The sequence below is a fragment of the Megascapheus bottae genome, chromosome 7 (genome assembly GCF_031878675.1).
Source record: "Megascapheus bottae isolate mThoBot1 chromosome 7, mThoBot2.hap1, whole genome shotgun sequence".
NCBI lineage: Eukaryota > Metazoa > Chordata > Mammalia > Rodentia > Geomyidae > Megascapheus > Megascapheus bottae.
Window position 1 is genome coordinate 79,271,654 of NC_143515.1, and position 14,942 is coordinate 79,286,595.

At 39.7% G+C, this 14,942-nt stretch overlaps 1 protein-coding gene across 1 annotated transcript in view; it reads left to right on the forward strand.

Annotated features, from left to right (window-relative positions):
* Positions 1–14,942, forward strand: part of Mboat2 (membrane bound glycerophospholipid O-acyltransferase 2) — a 121,641-nt gene that overhangs the window by 63,724 nt on the left and 42,975 nt on the right. The window contains exon 4 of the mRNA XM_090337483.1: positions 10,946–11,041. Within this exon, the coding sequence (XP_090193609.1) occupies positions 10,946–11,041 (96 nt within the window). The remainder of the gene's footprint in view (positions 1–10,945; positions 11,042–14,942) is intronic.

Below are 14,942 nucleotides of genomic sequence, written 5' to 3' on the forward strand. Positions count from 1 at the left end.
CTGATGGTTTTACTAAAAATACTATTTTGAGATATACTCAGCAAGAGAATGTTCAGATTGTTTCTTGATTATTTCGTTCTACATCAACAAATTCTTTCTATGTCTACTAATTACATTTTTAGTAACATGGTTTATATTTTTAGAATAAAGCTCTTCAGTTCAAGGCTACTTTCCTACCTCTGGGCCTGGGCACTGTCCCTGAGATTCTCAGCTCAAGGCTACTGCCCTACCCTGGAGCTAAGCCCTACTTGCGGTTTTCTAGAGGTTAACTGGAAATAAGAGTCTCAAGTTCTTTAGTACCAGGCTGGCTTTGAACCTTGATCCTCAGATCTCAGCCTCCTGAGTAGCTGGGATTGTATAAGTGAGCCACCGCACCCAGCTTTGTATTTTATTTCTATCAGGATTTTGAACCTTTCATGGATGCTACCTGTTTTCTTTGCTTGAGAAACATTTTTCTTCGTCAGCTTTTCTAGTTCTTAATTCCAGTAGTTCCTGAGTATCCTGTTTCCCTGAACAGTTTCTACTCTGAATCTGACACCTAAGTGAGTAGATATTTGCAATAGTTTCACTTTTGGAAATGAGGCAGTGATTCAGTGTGCATTTTTTAATGAATAAGAAGATGTTCTGTTCTGAAGCTCTTCACTTCCGGTGGACTTAATTTTAGTATTAGTAATCCTGGGCCAGAATGCTTTGATGCAGACATCAGAGATCGCAGTTTTGTGGTATGGTGAGTTTACAAACAGCATAGAAAGCATTGACTTCTGAATACTAGAAGTTATGAGGCAAAGTATAGCTCAATTTAGTTCTGTCTGATTTTGTACCTTTCTTTTAAGCATCCTGACTTCATCTTCAAGGTAGCTCCCATTAGGAGCTAACCATGGTAGTGGCACATACACCCATGGCAGCAGCAAGTGTCACTAAACTTCCCAGGTGCTCTGTGTTATGTTTTAGTCACCAGTTCCAAGTTTCATGTGTGCTGAAAAGCTCGTCAGGTACAAGGAGGCTGGCATCTCGTTGGAGTCACAGTAGTGAGGGTCCCCAGGGAACTGCCTGCAGTGTGACAGATCACACCAACAGAGTGCAGGGGCACTTATTCAAGGCTAGTTCAGGTCTGTCTGGATTTTATTTGCATGTACATTTTTATATTTGAAGACACTCAGTGAGGTTTACACATTGACTTTAGCACTCAAAATAGTATTGTGTTGAGCAAATACTAGCTTAGTGTCTACTTGTCTTAGTGATATAAAGCTTACAGTGATGTCAAAATCTAAAAAACTCTAGTGATGTAAAAATGACAGGCTTGGGCCGGGAGTTTGGCCTAGTGGTTAAAGTGTTTGCCTAGCATGTATGAAGACCCAGGTTCGATTCCTCAGTACCACATACATAGAAAAAAGCTGGAAGTGGTGCTGAGGCTCAAATGGTAGAGCTCTAGCCTTGAGAAAGTCCAAGGACAGTGCTCAGGCCCTGAGCTCAAGCCCAGGACTGGCAAAAAAAAATGACAGGCTTTCCCCAACATGCCTCCCTGTTTTCCCCCCTTCCCTATCCTATTTCAAATAACCCATCAAGCATATATACAATAGATCAGATAACAAGGTGAAATACTGTAACAATATGAGATAACCAAGGGACAGAAAAAGAGATGAGAGATAACATAGTACATTAAGGACAACAATCACTCATTACATGGCTCTTGTTTCTATATCCTGGAGGTCCTTTCATTTAGTATCATACTATATGTCCTTATGTATCTAGGTTTTGTTCTGTTGTAAATCTCTTCTAGGAGAGCCCAAGGTTTCTCCTGATTATGACAAATGAGGGAAACCATTGAGCCTATGTTACTTTGAGTATGGCTTACTTCACTTAATATGAGTTTTTTAAGTCTTTCCATTTCCTTACAAATGGGGTGATGTTGTTCTTTCTGACAGCAGCATAGAATTCCATTGTGTACAAATACCACATCTTGTTGATCCAGTCATCAACTGAAGGACATCTGGGTTGGTTCCATATTTTTGCTATGGTAAATAGTGCTGCAATGAACATCCTTGTGCTAGTGGATTTAGTATGCCTTTGTTTCTGGATGATTGGGTAAATGCCAGTAGTGGAATTGCTGGGTCATAGGGGAGCTCTATGTTTAGTCTTTTGAGGAACTGCCATACTGCTTTCCATAGTGGTTGAACGAGTTTGCACTCCCACCAACAGTGTAGTAGTGATCCCTCTTGGCCACATCCCCTCCAGCATCTGTTGTTATCACATTTCTTGCTCCTGGCCATTCTAACTGGAGTGAGGTGGAATCTTAGAGTTGTTTTGATTTGCATTTCTTTTATGGTCAGAGATGTTGAGCATTTTTTCATGTGTCTATAGGCCATTTTTGTTTCTTCTTCAGAGAAGACTCTCTTTAAGTCTTTGGCCCATCTTTTAATGGGATGGTTGTTTCTTTGGAGATTAGTTTTGGAGTGATTCAATTTTTTGAGCTGTTGATATATTTTAGATATGAGGCCTTTGTCTGTTGTATGGTTAATGAAGGTCTTTTCCCACTCTGTAGATTTCTAGTTAATTTACTTGCTATGTCCTTTGCCATACAGAAGCTCTGCAGTTTAATGCAGTCCCACTTATCCAGACTTTCTCTGATTTGTTTTGTTTCTTGGTCCTTATTAAGAAAGTTTCGACCTGTGCCAAGGAGACCTAATGTATTTCCTATTCCTTCTTGTAAAGTTTTTAGTGTGTCGGGTTTTACCTCCAGGTCTTTGATACATTTGGAGTTAATCCTAGTGCAGGGTGACAAAGAAGGATCCAACTTCAGTTTTCTGCAGGTGCTTAACCAGTTCTGCCAGCACCACTTGTTGAAGAGGCTGTCTTTCTACCATTCTATTTTTTGGCTCCCTTATCAAAGGTTAGGTGGCCATAGGACTGTGGGTTAATATCTGGGTCCTCAGTTCTTAGAAGTCCAATGCGCTATTTCATTGCGCCACGGAGCCACCTTGAAATGTATTTTTTTTCTGTTATTCTTAGTCTTCAAAATCTAGGGTGTATTTTATTGTTATCATATGTTTCAGTTTACACCAGCCACATTTTAAGAGGCCATAGGGATTTTGCAGCTTGGCAGTAAAGGTTTAATAGTAACTGCTTTCTGGGGAAAATGTACATGTAAATAAGCGACAGCCTTCCATACCAGTGAGTTCCATAGATACAGATCCAACCCATTGAACAGGTAATATTTGAAAATCATTACATCATATATATGATTGAACATACTGTTCAACATTCGTTGACAACATCTGTTGTCATTATTCTCTAAATAATACAGAATAGTGACTATTTACATAGCATTTATATAGGTATTAAAAGTAATGTCAAGATGGTTTACAGTATATAGGAGAATGAGCATAAATAGGTACAAATACTGTGCTAGTTTATATAAGGGACTTGAACACTCATGGATTTGAGTATCTGAGGATCCTGTAAGAAATCCCCCATGAAAACTAAATGTCAGTGGTGAAAATGTTTATTATAAAACTTGTAAATTTGGAAGTAGTACTGTGGCTCAAGTGGTAGAACTAGCCTTGAACTGTGGAGCTCAGGAACAGCTCCCAGGACCAGAGTTCAAACCCCACAATCAAAAAAAAAAAAGGCCAGGAATTTGGCCTAGTGGTAGAGTGCTTACCTAGCATGCACGAAGACCGGGGTTTGATTCCTCAGTACCACATACATAGAAAAAAGCCAGAAGTGGTGCTGAGGCTCAAGTGGTAGAGCTCTAGCCTTGAGAAATTCCAAGGACAGTGCTTAGACCCTGAGCTCAAGTCCAGGACTGGGGAAAAAAAAAGAAAAGAACTCCATAATTTAAAAAAGAAAGGAAAATTTGTGGATTTAATGATTTGTAGTACCTAACTTTGCAAATGAATAAAATGCACACTTCTCAATTGTAGATAATTGATTTCAACAAAATTACTGGCATTTTGCCCAATTCTTGTGGCTACTTTGGTTGCTTCTCAGCTGTGATTTGATGAAATCAGCTAGAAGTGCTTAGGTGCTGTCTGACTCAGTAATGTAGTTGCTTATGTCATTGAGGAATTAATGTCGTCTTAACATGAAAGCTGGTTGATATTTTTGCTTATGTTAATGAAATGATTATTGGTTTTCTTGTTGCTGTTTACAATATAATGGCTACAGCTGTGACACTTCAAAGGTTCCATGTCATCATTACTGTTTTGTTTTTTGATGTGGGGGTGGGATAGGAAGGCGGGTGTCAGTCATGGGGCTTGAACTCTGGGCCTGGGCATGTCCCTGAGCTCTTCAGCTCAAGGCTGTCACCCTACCCCTGGAGCCACAGCCCCCCTTCCTGTTTTCTAGTGATTAATTGGGGGTAAGAGTCCCATGTTCTTTAGTGCCCGGGCTGGCTTTGAACTGGGATCCTCACATCTTAGCCTCCTGAATAGGTAGGATTACAGGTGTGAGCCACCACGCCTGGCAATTATTACTGTTTTCATCATCACTTTAATTCTGAATTAAGGTCAGGAAGCTTTCTATATAGGGCCAATGGTAAATATTTTCTGCTTCCAGGACCACATTGGTTTTGCACCTGCAAAGCAAAAGCACCCACAGACTGCAAACATACAAACAAGCATCATGTAGCCAAATAAGAATCTATTGACTGCAATAGGTAGTGGGTGAGATTTGTCCCCCGGCCTCTCTAGAGTGCACATTCTTGGTTAAGTGGTCAGATTTTTAGTCTGTCAGTGTTAATCATGCAAATCATTTGTACCATAACATAGTACTTATTTTTACTGAATGGCGTTTTTCTTTAATAATATTTTCAGATGGATATTTTTCTTTATTGTAATGGATTTATTTCATTGTAACATCTTCAGATACATATATAATGTACTTTCGTCACCCCTTCATTACCCTGACTTGTCCCTTCCACCAGTCCCTTCTTCCCAAGTAGTCCTTCTCTATCTTAGTGCGCGCGCGCGTGTGTGTATGTGTGTACGTGTACGTGTGTACATGTACATTCACTTTTACTAGGATGTTTTTTGCTAATGGCTAGTGCTCTACCACAAGAGCAACACCTTCAGTCCAGCATTTGCTAGTTAATTGGAGACAAGAATCTTGAGGATTTGTGCATCTGGGTTGACTTTGATCTGTGATAACCAGATCTAAGCCTTCATAATAGCTAGGATTAAAGACAAAGGCCTCCAGTATTGTCTTTTTTTAAAAAAAGTAAAAATCTAGACTCCGGGTGTGAGAAAAACATGTGGTATTTTATCTTTTTTCACTTAACACGGTGATCTTCAGATTCATTTTCCTGAAAATGACATAATTTCATTCATTATAGCTGAATAAAACTCCATTGTTTATTATAAATCTTTTTTGGTCAGTCCTGGGACTTGAACACTGGACACTGTCCCGGATCTCTTCAGCTCAAGGCGATTTTCTGGTGGAGATCAGAACCTCATGCACTTTTAGGGCTGGGCTTGCTTTGAACCCCGATCCTCAGATCTCAGTCTCCTGAGTAGTTAGGATTGCAGGCGTGAGCCACCAGTGCCTAGCCAAATCACATTTTCTTTATCTGTTCATCTGTTGATGGTCACTTAGCTTATTTTATAACGTGGCCATTGTGAACAGTGCTCCAATAAAGATACAGATCTGTATTGTAGGATAAATTATATTCTCTTAGGTATATACCCGGGAGTGGTATAAGTGGATCCACATAGTCATTTTATCTTCAGTGTATCGAAGATCACCATACTGATTTCCATAGTGGGTAGCCTGAATTTCCACTCCTGTCAATCATGTGCAAGGAGTTAGATTCCGTGTGCCTTTGCTCCACACTCACCTTTTCACCCATCTTCCCCAGCACTTATTGTAGCCATTTAAACTGGTGTGCTGGCCCACTATCGCTTTGGTTTGCATTTTCCTGAGGCTAAAGATGTTGAACATTTCTTTTATGTATTCATTGGCCATTTGTGCTTCCATTCATGTGTCCATTTATTGGTGGGTTGGATTATTCTCTTTCGAATGTTTTACTGTGTGTTTTGGACATCAATCCTCAACTGGATGTATAGCTAGCAGTGATTTCCTCCCATCTGTAGGATGTCTCTTCATTCTGGCAATTGGCACCTTTGCTGTATAGCAGCTTTTTAAATTTGATACGATCCTGTTTGTCTGTTCTTGCTATTTTCTGAGAGGTTGAAGTTCTATTCAGAAAGTCATTGCCTGTGCCTGTATCTTGACGTGTGTTCTCTACAGTGTGGTATAATTGATAGCTACTATACTAACTGAAGCCTCTGAAGGTCTCGTTGGGAAGAAATGCTCAGTAGCTGGTAAGACAGTATTGTATAGTATTCCTACCATAAACTGACGAGCATTTATATTTTACAGCTTTTTCATATCTGTAATAAATGAAATAAAGTAAAATGGGCAGTTCAAAGAGTATTACAAATTCCAATGTATATTGTAAAATAATCCACTCAATAATGACTTTAAAAATGTTCAGCTCTGGGCTGGGATTGTGGCCTAGTGGTAGAATGTTTGCCTAGCATGCATGAAGCCCTGGGTTCCATTCCTTAGCACTACATACACAGAAAAAGCCAGAAGTGGTGCTGTGGTTCAAGTGGTAGAACTCTACTTTGAGAAAGCCCATGGACAGTGCTCAGGCCAAATTCAAGCCCCAGGACTGCCCCCTTTCCCCCCATACCCTCCATCAGCTCTATCAACCATGGTTGAGACAGCCTGCTTTTCCTGGCCAAACTGGATATTGTCTGTGTTTAAACTTTTTATGTTGTATGCTAGACAGATATTATCATTCTGATCTGCTTTCTAAAATAATTCCTGATTGTCCCTTGCCTGAATCTCATTTTTCTAAATGAATTGGCTGTTATAATTTTTTCCTTAATTTGTTCATTTATTTTTTTCTCATCTGTTTTCCACTTGAATTTGTAATCTTTCTTATTGATTGATGTAATTTCTTTGTTAGGGATTTTTTCTTTTTTAGTATATGCAGTAAATAATTTGCTTTGTCACTTGTCATATAGCAGTATCTGGTGTTTATGTACTAAGTAGTTGTTGGACTTCGTCTTTAAGGCCCTTGTGACTTAGTTATACTTATAAAATTAACACTAGGATTTTGATGAGATTCTATTTCTCCTTGTGTTACCATTCTTCATGGTATCATTTTTTACATCTGACTAGATTTTTGTTGTTGTTGTTGTTGTTGTTCAGGGGCTTAAACTCAGGGCCTGAATGCTGTCCTTGAGTTTCTTTTGCTCAAGTTAGTACTCTACCACTTGAGCCACAGCTCCACTTCCAGCTTTTTTGGTGTTCAATTAGATAATTAGAGATGAGTGTCTCACAACCTTTCCTTTCCAGGCTGACTTCCAACTGTGATCCTCAAACCTCAGTCTCCAGAGTAGCTGGGATTACAGATGTGAGCTACTGGCACCCAGCTGACTAGATACTAGATTTTTCTTTCTTTTCTTTCTTTTTTTTTTTTTTGATAGTCTTGGGGCTTAAATTCAGGGCCTTGGATGCTTTTTGCTCAAGGCTAGTACTCTGCCACTTGAGCCATAATGCCACTTTTGGCTTTTGTGTGTGTGTGTGTGTATGGTACTAAGGAATGGAAGGAACCTAGGACTTCATGCATGCTAGGCGAGCACTCTTACCACTAGGCTATGCTCTGGTCCCTATACCAGATATTTTTTACACGCATGTATGGCGTTAACTGGAAAGTAATTTCTGAAGTGAGAGCTGATTTTAACCTCATTTAACCTCATTCATCTTCTCACTGTCTCATTATGTCAGCATTATTTTTATTTTTATTTTATTTTTTATTTTATTTATTTATTTATTTATTTTTGCCAGTCCTGGGCTTGAGCTCAGGGCCTGACCACTGTCCTTGGACTTTCTCAAGGCTAGAGCTCTACCACTTGAGCCTCAGCACCACTTCCGACTTTTTTCTATGTATGTGGTACCGAGGAATCGAACCCGGGTCTTCATGCATGCTAGGCAAGCACTTTAACCACTAGGCCAAACTCCTGGCCTGTCAGCATTATTTTTAAAAACTCCTTTTTTTTAATAATGAGGTATTTTTTAAACTGTCTTCTGTTTGGTTAATCTTTTGATCTAGTTTTAGAATGGCACTGCATTATAAGTCCCCTGATATAGTCTTCTATTTATTAGAATGGAGAAAGTCTTCTTCATAATGTTTATTTAGCTTTCTAGATGTTAAAAATCAGCTGGTTAGATTCTACCAAAAGTATTTTTAGGATTTTGATTTGGGATATGATACTAGAGTTAGAGATTGACTTAAAGAGAGTGATTCTGATGTTATTTGAGTTTCCAAATAAAAATACCTATTTTTTTGAACACTTCAATACTTTTTTTTTGGGGGGGGTGGGTCTTGGGGCTTGAACTCTGGGCCTGGGAGTTGTCCCTGAGCTCTTCAGCTCAAAGCTACTCCCCTCCCCCTTGCGCCACAGCTCCACTTTTAGTTTTCTAGTGGTTATTTGGAGATAAGAGTTTCAGGTCCTTTTGTGCTCTGGCTAGCTTTGAACCACAATCCTCAGAACTCAGCTTCCTGTGTAGCTAAGATGATAGGCATGAGCCATCACTCCCTGCACTTCAACACTTTTCTTATGCTTACCTTATTGGTGAAGTTTGAGAAGGCATTGCTTAATATTGTCTCCTTTTTCCTTTGGTTACTAAGAATTCCATTTGCTATTGTTGAACATTATTGAATTTTATTAATTTATATTCTTTTATTTTTTAAATTTATATTCTTTGTTCTTGTTGTCACTATTTTCCTTTGCATCATTATGATAAATGCGACTAGTCCTCCAGTGTAAAAAATCATGTTCAAATTTACAAAAATAAGTCAAACTTGATTTGGATATCTTATTTTAAATAATATAAGGGCTTTTAAAAGGAGACCACCATATGGTTCAGGTAGAAAATAGTTGATTGGGCATGCCAAACCAGAGGGTAGAGCAGGAAGTAATGGCAGAGAGATTCTATAGGGGAGAGGAGGTGTAACCAGAGCAGATGAGGAAGTGACCACCCCAGGGGACCTCCCACCGACCCGGAGGGGCAGGGCTAGTGACCTGGTGATTAGTTGTACTGGAGAGGGACTTCTGGAGAAGGCCGCGTGCACTTTTACACGGAGAGACAAAAAATGGAAAGAAAAAGCAAAAGAATGAGGTCATTTTTCCTGGGCAGACCTAACACTCAAATTTCCTGAGAGAAGAGTTGGTTGTCAGCGTCTGTACATATTCTGGGCTCAGCCATGCGGTCTGTGTTTGGCATCCAAAATTTCTGTTACAGTAGCACCCTATGGAGTTACCAACTTGTGTTGTGATAGGTCACTCCATCAGAATACAGTGGCCAATGCACTGATTCATTGTCTTATGATTTTGTAGCTCAGGAACTCAGAAAGGTGGGTAGATAATCACGTTTTTTTAAGATGTCAGTTTCTTCACTCCCATGTATAAGGATGGGGACAGGTGCTCCTTGGCCTGTGCCACCCTCACAATCCCGCCTCTGCCATGATCTCTTTACTGGACAAGGTCTGTCTCTTCATTTTTCAGTACCTCCCCATACTGGGGACTTCTTTCATGAGAGCCAGCTTCCAGGAAGCAAGAAGTAGAAACTTCCAGGCCAGTCAGCAGGGCTGACCGGGGATTCACTTAGCATCAGCTGAGTCTCGATTTGGAATAACCTTCTGGCTAGTGCAGTTAGAAGGCCAGTCCAGATTCAAAGTGCATATAAAAGTGGGTTCTGGATCGGGAGTAGGTCAGCATGAAGAAGAGCCTATGACATGAGAAATGTTGTCGTGAATGTCTTTGGAAAATAGAGGCTTCTGAACCTGTAATCTACCTATTCCCAGTAATCCACCTCTCCAGTAACCCACCTTTCCTCAGTAATCCACCTTTCCTCAGTAATCCTCCTCTCCAGTAATCCACCTTTCCTCAGTAATCCTCCTCTCCAGTAACCCACCTCTCCTCATTAATCCACCTTTCCCCAGTAATCCACCTCTCTGCCCAGGGATACACTTCTCCCCTGGGATTTGCCTTTCCCTAGCACTTTGCACTGCAGCTGCAGCTTTTATCTCATATAATGTTCCAAATCCTAGACTGTGTTTCCATGTCTGACTGAAGTGAAATTCTGTACTATGTTTTAATTGCCATAACGCTGTCTCAAACATACTGTTTCTGGAAGACACTAGAATAAACCCATGAAGTTCAAGTACTACCCGATCCAAGTATGTATCACACAGGATGTATGATTTTAAACTACTGACAATGTGCTTTTCAAAGCATTGGTTCAAAATATGCTTTCAAAGGGCTGCTCATATCAAAGCTAAGGGATGGTTAGCATATATCTGGGCTTTTGTTTTTGTTTTTATTTTTGTGGGTCATGGGGCTTAAACTTGGCCTGGGTGCTGTCCCTGAGCTCTTCAGCTCAACGCTACTGCCCTATCCTTGAGCCAGGCCCCACTTCCCATTTTCTAGAGGTTAATTGTAGATAAGACTCTCAGGTCCTTTTGTGCCTGGGCTGGCTTTGAACCTTGATCCTCAGATCTCAGCCTCCCGAGTAGCTAGGATTACAGGCTTGATCCACCTTGCCCAGCTCTGAGCCAGGTATTTTCATGGCAAATTTTGTTTTCTGGTAAGCCGGAATTACCCCCCCCCCCCAAAATACCAAAAATAACATTCTCATGCTTGTGATCAGGACTTAAAAATGTTCAGTTTGATGTGTGAATGTCTTTTTTAAAAATTGAATAAAAGCAATAGTTAAGTAAATGTGATAGTATTTATTAAATTTAGTTATTTATACAGTAAATCAAGCAATATTTGATTAATCCATATCATTTAGGTATTAAATTATTTGAAAATGTATTCTTTACCAAGTGAATCTCATAGTTTCACTAAATCAGTTTCCATTTATTTTTCAGATGCTGTTTTGTGTTTGCTTTGGGATATCTCACTGTGTGCCAAATTACTAGAGTCTATATCTTTGATTATGGACAATATTCTGCTGACTTTTCAGGGTAAGATAAGATTAAAACTTTGATTAAGTGCTCTGTGTTGCCTATTCAAGTAGATGGTAAAAAGATAAAATATAGTTGTATTTAATATTTCTAGTTTATAGGCATTAAGCATTCTAGTTGAAAGCTGCTTTCTGAATGTAGTATTTTTCTTTTTTTTTCTTTTTTTTTTTTTTTTTGCCAGTCCTGGGCTTGAGCTCAGGGCCTGAGCACTGTCCTTGGACTTTCTCAAGGCTAGAGCTCTTCCACTTGAGCCTCAGCACCACTTCCGGCTTTTTTTTTTTTTTTTCTATGTATGTGGTACCAAGGAATCGAACCCGGGTCTTCGTGCATGCTAGGCAAGCACTTTAACCACTAGGCCAAACTCCCAGCCCAAGAATGTAGTATTTTTCTTATTTGTCATTTATACAGTCAAAGTTGGAAAAATAACCTGTGTTCAAAAATTGTCTTATTTCTTGTATATAACATTGAAAACTTCTATTTGACATTCTGGTATCAAAAACCTTTTGATTTTCTAATTATGGTAGAAATTTCTATAAGCCTTTGTATGAAAAGGCAGTCCTCCTCAAACCTGCATTCTTACTATGGATACTTGCTCCCTCCTTTCTCTCTTTTCTTTCTTCTTTCCTTCCTCCTTTCTCTCCTCCCTTTCCTCTTTTTTTTTCCATCCCTTATATTCTTTCTTAGCACTGACTAGATCTCATCCTGTAACAAAGCTGGTGGAGTGTGTGTTATGGACAAATATGGCACAAGCACATAGGAACTAACTGCTCCCATCTTTGTAAAGAGACTTCCATACCTCTTCTGCTCATATCAAGCCTGATAGCTTCCCCATTGACTAAGATGCAGAAGACTTGCCTTTATGTCAGTCTTGAGCATTCTGAGCAGCCTCAAAATTAGCAGTCCCATCTAATTTAGGTATAAATTCCAATTTTTCAATTGGAAAAAATAAAACTAAACAAAACCATACCTTTTAAAAATCTGCTCAACCATAAAATAGACTAAAGTTACATACATGAAAAAAATTAACTCATGTAAAAACAAAAATTTTATAAAATGAGATATATTTTTCTCTCTAGTGAGATATAGAGATTTTAAAAATAGGCTTATGTGGAAGGAAGTTGCATCCCAAACCAACAACAACTGTACAACACCAGGCCAAAATGATCGGAATGAAGTATACCAGAAAACCTAGCTAATCAAACATGCACAGTTTGAGTAAATTTGAGACACACACAGCTGAAATTCAGAGATGGAAAACAGATACTAACAGCTCAGAGCATCAGCAGCAGGTGTTCCCAAAGAATTACTGGGCAGAATCAATGCATAATGGCTCACTGCAAAAGTCTTTAGTGAATCTGAGGAAGCTGCCAGGTCGTGTGTTGTCACTATCGTGTAATGAAGTTGAAAACTAGTTGTGTAAGTTCACACTTCCTAGGAAACCGAACGATCCTGGGACTAGCAGCTGTATTGGTAGTATTCATCTGTCTCCGGCAGGGCTCAGCCTGTATGGGCACTACTTACAGAATCATGAGTAGTGGTAGTTTATTTGAAAGACGATGATAAAACACATTGGAAAAATAACAGACAACACAAATAGGAAAATCTGAGCTGTGGCTCCCAAGAGGTATTGCCCAGGATATAAATTCATAATGTTCAAAAGCTGTGCATATGTGAGCAGTGTGTAAGCAGTCAGTATAAAGTAGAAACCAAAAGAACATTCCTACATTAGTTTGTAAATGTTAATAACAGAAACATTAATATCAACAACTAGGAGTTAGTGATATTGCATAGTCATGAGGTTTGAAACTGAACTTTGGAGCCTGAGAGTTCTGCATTCTGTGCAGGCAGGTGGTAGAAAAGCCATGTGGCTAAGGGTGTGAGTCTGTAGTCTTGATTTGATCCATATCTTTCACTAGTTTATATGTTGGAGTTCAGCATTCTGTTTCATTGTCAGATAGCTTAGGGGATAGATAGGGTTGAAATGGATTGGGAGGGAGAAAGGTAGAAGGGGTGACACGGATCAGGATGTACTCATCAATCGACACGTTGAGTTGAAGACTTTGTACAACTGCTCAAAGAAAAAACGTTTTTTTTCTTTGTCATTTTAAACTTCGAGATGTAAAAATGCAAAACATAACATGGCAAAATTGAGTTGATTGCCCAGCTGTGTAGCTGGCAGGGACACAGGTTTATAGGGCCCGCACAATGCCTCCTGCAGCTGGATCTCATCTCATTCACTCACCTGCTGCTCCCAACCTGTCATTCTCTAGTTCTTTATGTAGCATCATTTTGTATTAGGTATTGGCAGACTGATGCTAATGTAGCCTTGTATTTCAGGGATTTAGTATTTAATGAACCAAGTATCTTCCCTCTTGTGGTTTCTCCTCCTTCAAACTTTCTGGAATCTTCTTGAGAAAGCTGATTGTGGGAGGGCGGGGACTACTGAGTAGAAGCAGGGGGAGGGTACTGCCCTCACTTTTGCTCACATTCCATTGGTTAAGACCGTTTTATAGGTCCACAAGGTGTATAGCATAGTGTACAATAAGTCTGTAATTTTTTTTTTTTTTGGCCAGTCCTGAGGCTTGAACTCAGAGCCTGAGCATTGTCCTTGGGCTTTCTCAAGCTGGAACTCTTGAGTCACACTTGAGCTACAGCACCACTTCTGGCTTTTTCTACATGTGTGGTACCCAGGAATCGAACCTGGGTGGAACCTTTGTGCATGCTAGGCGAGCACTCTACCAGTAGGCCAAACTCCCAGCCCTATTACCAGATTTTTAAAAAGACATTACACACTTGGCCTGGGAGTTTGGCCTAGTGGTAGAGTGCTTGCCTAGCATGCACGAAGACCCAGGTTTGATTCCTTGGTACCTTATACTTAGAAAAAGCCGGAAGTGGTGCTGAGGCTCAAGTGGTAGAGCTCTAGCCTTGAGAAAGTCCAAGGACAGTGCTCAGGACCCTCAGCTTAAGCCCAGGACTGGCCAAAAAAAAAAAAAAAAATCTGGTAATAGAGCCACAGCTATTATCCTAGCTACTCAGAAGGCTGAGATCTGAGGGTTCAAAACCAGCCCAAGCAGGAAAGTAAGTCCATGAGCTGCTAAGCTCCGTGAGCTGCTTAGCTCCAGTTAACTACCAAAAGGCAGAAGTAGAGCCATGGCTCAAGTGGTAGAGCCCAGTTTAATCAAACAATCAAGTGAGAGTATAGATTCTGAGTTCAAGCTCTAGTATGAACACGTATGCACGTGCGCACGCATGCGCACACACATACACACACAAACAGGTGCACTGATGCGAGTGTGCACACACACAGTTATATATGTCATAGCTTTAGAAACATTTCGTTGAACTTAAGATTCCTCTCAAGTGTTTAAATGTAATTTTAAATATTTAAATATATAGAAGAAAAATTCCATGACATTTTAAAGACATACAACCTATTTCTAATATTCCTAGTTTAAAGTATAATCTTCGTCCTTTAGGAGGAAGCATTTGATGAATATAAATGAACTGGTAGAGATTAGATGCAGAGCTGAATTAGCTGAAGAAGGTGCCCCAGGCAAAATGAAGAAGTTGAGGAGCTCACTCATTTAAAATAAACCCAGGTGTGAATGCAAACTAGTGCATCCACTATGGGAGAGCCCTCAGAAACACTAAAAATAGAAGAGACCTATGACCCAACAGTATCATTTGTGAGCATTTATCTAAACAATCTCAAGTCAGATGGAATAAAGACACTGGTAAGTCTGTGTTCATTGCAATACTGTTCCTGATAGCCAAGTTAGGGAAACAACGCTATCTGTATGCAGTAGGATGTTATTCATCCATCCATTCAGAAAAATATTTTGTATTTTGTAGGGAAACAGATAGAACTGGAAAAAAATCATATTGAATGGATTAAGTCAAG